The 4,826-nt window shown below is 44.4% G+C and overlaps 1 protein-coding gene across 1 annotated transcript; it reads right to left on the reverse strand.

The window, feature by feature from the left end:
- Positions 1-277: 277 nt before the first annotated feature.
- LOC114707745 (C-C motif chemokine 6-like) lies at positions 278-4,513 on the reverse strand. Its single transcript, XM_028890578.2, has 4 exons — positions 4,336-4,513; positions 1,591-1,650; positions 1,178-1,286; positions 278-846 (listed from the first exon to the last, which is right to left on the reverse strand). Exons 1-4 carry the CDS (start codon positions 4,409-4,411, stop codon positions 732-734), a joined length of 360 nt encoding a protein of 119 aa, XP_028746411.1. The 5' UTR covers positions 4,412-4,513; the 3' UTR covers positions 278-731.
- Positions 4,514-4,826: the final 313 nt, after the last annotated feature.

The following is a 4,826-nucleotide window of genomic DNA, read 5'->3' on the forward strand; positions in this document are numbered from 1 at the left end:
ACCAAACAGAGACAAAACCCAAAGACATTTTAGCCAATTTAATGGTTCCCTCCATAGTGGGTAAAATACCTCTTTGATATGAAGTCTATATTGGAATAAGTTGTGTTCTTAGAATTTAAAAATTATACCATGATATCTTTGGTTTTGAAGAAAATATTCAAAGTTATATGACTTGCCCTGGAAATTCAAGGTGAGTGAGTGCGATAATTTCTCCCCAATAGTCCAATTTCAGACAGCTCGGTGGTTCTGTGAATCTGAAGAAAAAGACTGACAGACCTATGACTACACAGATGCACTTTATTTTTTGGTGGTGCTTACTGCTCTAGGGTGGTAGGAAGAACAGCTGGGTCCCCACAAAGTTGGCCATATGTATGGGCTAGGGCAAAATTGACTTCATCTTGGCTCGATGTACCTGGCTTAAGTTAGTATTAGAACCAGACACATTCCAAAGCCCCCAAAGAGTGCTCTAGTAGTTTATCCATTTATAATCTGCTGAGAAACTATGCAGGAAAAACTCAATAGTTACTCAAAGACAATCATGATGGTTACAACTCAAGATGGCTGTAGCCATGTCAAGCTGAGTCACTATAAATACTGTTGACTACATGAGCCATTTTAACCAGAACAGCAGGATACATCCTTTAAATATCTATAAAAATTAATGCTTAGAGCCTCCTAGGTGGTCACTGGGGAAGGCAGAAGAAAGTGGCTGGCAATACATGCCCTCCTTCTCAAGCAATGGCTTGGTCCCCAGGTCTTATGGTTAGCCTCAGGCGTTTTATGCACTCCTGAACTCTTGGATCACTGGGGTTGGCACAGACCTGGTTCCTCTTCCTGCCGACAAAGCTGGAGAAAAAGGGGAAGAGAGATTACAAACAGAGGTCTCTAGTAAATAGGGAAGGGGACCCCATCCTCTGGACCCTCCAAGACTCCACTCAACAATCTGTTCTTTCCAGGAGATGACTCAGACCACCTCCTCTCTAGGGTCTTCTCTAGGCCTGTGAGATTCCCTGATGGAGTGACTCAGGCAGTCTCCTTCTCTGCACCCTGAAGTATCCCTCTGCTTACCTGGTGAGATCCAAGGACAGGTCTTTTCTGGAAGCCTATCCACTAGGTCATCTAGGATCCCGGAGGCTCCCCCTCTCCCTCGCACACAATGAGTGTGTTTGACACTTACATGATGCCTGGCTCGATGCATCCACCACTGGTTGGAAAATAGGACACAAATCTTGAACACAGGATCCGTGAGACATAGGAGAAGCAGCAGTCTGAAGAGCCATGAACGCCTGTAGGAAGACAAAGGGCCACTCAGGAGCCAAGTTGTTGCTCTCGAGAGTCCTGTGGAGGTCTCGTGGAGGGTGAGAAGGCCCAGGACTCAGGACATGCTTCTGCTCTAAGCAGCTGGACTCAGGGCACCCAGGTCATATGGAGAGAGGGCGTCACTGGAGTGAGTCCCCATGGCTATGCGGCTCTTTCCAGAGATGCTTGCCATCCTCAGGGCCCTTCCATCCTGTTCTGTCAGTAGGGAAGGTGAAGCTATAGTACACTATCCACCCAGTCCTTTAAAATAGGTCATATCTGGCCATTTACCTTGATGAAATACTGGAGGTTCAAAGCGACCAATTTCACTCCTCTCTCCTAGTATTGTTTCTGGAAGAAACAGACAAGGTGGGGGAAAGAAATTCGTGGTTGGTAGCGTTATATTAGCCCCTCCATTCACAACATATCCCATCCTCAGGTTTTGGTGAATGAGGAATGATCTTGCCATTCTGCTCAGGGTGGCTTTGAACCCTCAATTATACAGACTCGGCCTTTTGAGTGCTAAGAGTACTGTGTGCACCAACATGCCCTACTCCCTTCTCCCATCTGATGGCAGGCAGGCTCTGTTGCTGGATCTCTGCTAACCTATCTGGGCTGAAGGTCTGCCCCAGACTAGTGTGTCTTTTTGCTATGAGATTTTCCCCTGCCCTATGATTCTTCAAAAATATTTGAGAAATAAAAACATTCTACAGATTCTGAAATCCTAAAAACCAGCTGCAAATCTAACACAGGTAAGTTAACTGAAAGTGCATTGTGTGATAGGTCACATGTGTCTACACATCTGGAATCTATGGGACTCTAGAAACCAATTTTCTAGCAACCCATTTGGTGGTATGATGTCCTTTACAGTGCAGGGAAGTTTTTTTTTTTTTTTTTACTTTGTTCCATTAGTACAAAGATACACATATGTTAGAGGAAGGTTACTTTGTTTGATTACAGTATGCTTCCTAGATCAGATCTAGGATAAGAAACAGCCAGGTGTGTGTGTGTGTGTGTGTGTGTGTGTGTGTGTGTGTGTGTGTGTGTGTGAGAGAGAGAGAGAGAGAGAGAGAGAGAGAGAGAGAGAGAGAGAGAGAGAGAGAGAGAGAGAGAGATATGTGGGTGTGCATGTAGAGGTCAGAAGACAACTTAATTTCGTGGATTAGTTCTCTTCTTCCACCTTTATGTAGATTCTGGGGTCTAACTCAGGTCACCAAGCTTTCTTTACTACTGAACCATCATCCCAGCCCCATGTAAATATATATTTTTAATTTTAAAATATTTTTGTTTATGCATTTTCTTGTTTTTATATCCCAACTGAAGTTTCCCCTCCCTCCTCTCCCCCACACCTTCCCCATCTACCCTCTCCCCCACAACCCACTCCTCCTCTGTTTCTCTTCAACCATTTAAATAATTTTTAAGTGTCCAGTTTAGTGGTATCAAGTAACTCAAACCAGTGTGTAACTACCACCCCACCCACTCGTAACTTCTCCAACCTACAAAACTGAAATTCAGAACCCATTAAATATCATCTCCCATCTCCCCCCCTCTCAGCTTAGCAAGCATGACTTTACTCACTCTGTGCGATTTCTTTTTTAAAGACCAGGTGTTGCTGTGTCGCTCAGACTGACCTCTAACTCAACCCTCCCACCTCAGCTTCCCAGCAGCTGGAATTACAGGCGGGCACCACCGCACCTCTTTTGTCTTTACGAATCAACTTCTTTAAGGGCACCTGCCCTTCCTGACTGGCATATTCCACTCACCATACCAATTTCTCAGTGTCCATCCATTTTGTTGCACACACCAGAATGCCCTTCCCTCTCAACACTGAGTAATATTCCCCTGCAGAAGCATGCCACTCACTCTTTACTTATCCACTCATCTGCTGATGGGTATATAGAATGGCTCTTCTTTCTGTGTGGTGCAAATAATTCCACTATGAACATGAGTGTATCAAAATTTTTCCATGTATCTACTCGGAAATTTTTCCAAATTTTTTGGTCAATACCCAGAAGTAAAATGGTTGTGTTATATTAACTTATTAAAACTCTACTTCTGCATTGCAAAGCTCGTGTAGCCCCAGAGATTCCAGATTGAGTATTCTAAACCTGCCTTATTAGGCAGATGCACCTCAATCAGCCCTTCCTTCCTTTCTGCCTTCTTCTCCCTCCTTTCCGCCCCCCTCATTCCCGTCTTCTCCCTCCTTCTCTCCTTCTTTCCTTTCTCCCTCCTTCACTCCTCTCTTTGCTAACTTGAAGTTATGTTATCCTAGCCGAAAAGGTAGAGCTTGCAAAACCCAGGAAAGATCCTAAATGACTGACCACGTCTTTTTATAACCCATTCTAGGATAGCTCCTACTCCAGTTCCACCACCTACCAGCCTTCATCTTAAGGCTATGACTTCTATGATTCAGTTTTCTCATTTATAAAATGACAGCAGTCACAGTAATAGAGGAAAATATATAAAATCACCAATGGTCTGCTGTTTTCTCCTATGAAAAAGGCAAATTTCCATTGTTTAATCCCACAGGCTTGTTAGGAGGAATCAAGGTGCTAACAGCCGTAAGACAAACAGAACGGTAGCTGTCCAACACACAAGAAATGCTGGATATGCATTTGTCAAATAAAAGAATAGCATGGTTAAACGATTTGGGGTAGAGTTGATTACCTGCCCATCCCACTTCTCCAAAATGATAGAGTTATTGGAGGTGGTATCTGATACTTTATTTTGTAAGTCTGCTTTCCTCAGACTTAGAATTTTACTCCAGTTCTTTGGAGTTAGCACAGTCAGCTAACGAAATGTATCAAACATAATTGCTTCCCCAAATGAGACCCAACTTCTGTGCCTAGTTTCCTCCAGGGTCTAAAGGCTGCAGACAGAGGCAGGTCTGTAACCTGATGCTGTTTCTAAGTAAATCCCATCACCACATCAAGGATGGAGTGTATTTCCAGGGCAGTGGTCTCCTTCTCTGTCCCCTCTCCAGTTCTGAAGTTCCCACAGACTTGCCCAATGGGTGAGAAGGCTCAATGGACTCACCATGTATGATCCCAGCCTGGGATCCAATGACAGCCACAAGTATAAAGAATGAAATGGCAGTCGCCGAGTTCCTCATCCTCCTGGAAGGCAGGCCCAGCTGTTCTGAGGATTTCTGCTCACTGCTCCCTGATGCACTGGCCTGCCCTGGTATTTATATGCTAGGAGGATCAGGAAGTCCCAGGGTAGAACTGAGAATGCTGTTCCTGCCTATATAATACTCAACATGCTAGTTCTAAAAGAGGGAACAAGACTGAAATTGCAACAGGAAGTAGAAGACCAAGAATGCAACAGGAAGTGGGTGCAAAGGTTATGGTGGGCTAGAAAGCCAGGGAAAAGAAAGGGATGTGGGACTTTTTACTCAGAAGTCTTCTTGAAGATTGAGACCTGCTGGTGACCACAGCTAGTAAGTGGTGGAATTAGGGTAGGAGCTGGCCTGGAAGTGAGTATGGAAAAACATGATCATTTGGGATCTTTCTGGTTTTTGCAAGCTC

This window comes from Peromyscus leucopus, chromosome 8b (genome assembly GCF_004664715.2).
Source record: "Peromyscus leucopus breed LL Stock chromosome 8b, UCI_PerLeu_2.1, whole genome shotgun sequence".
Lineage (NCBI taxonomy): Eukaryota > Metazoa > Chordata > Mammalia > Rodentia > Cricetidae > Peromyscus > Peromyscus leucopus.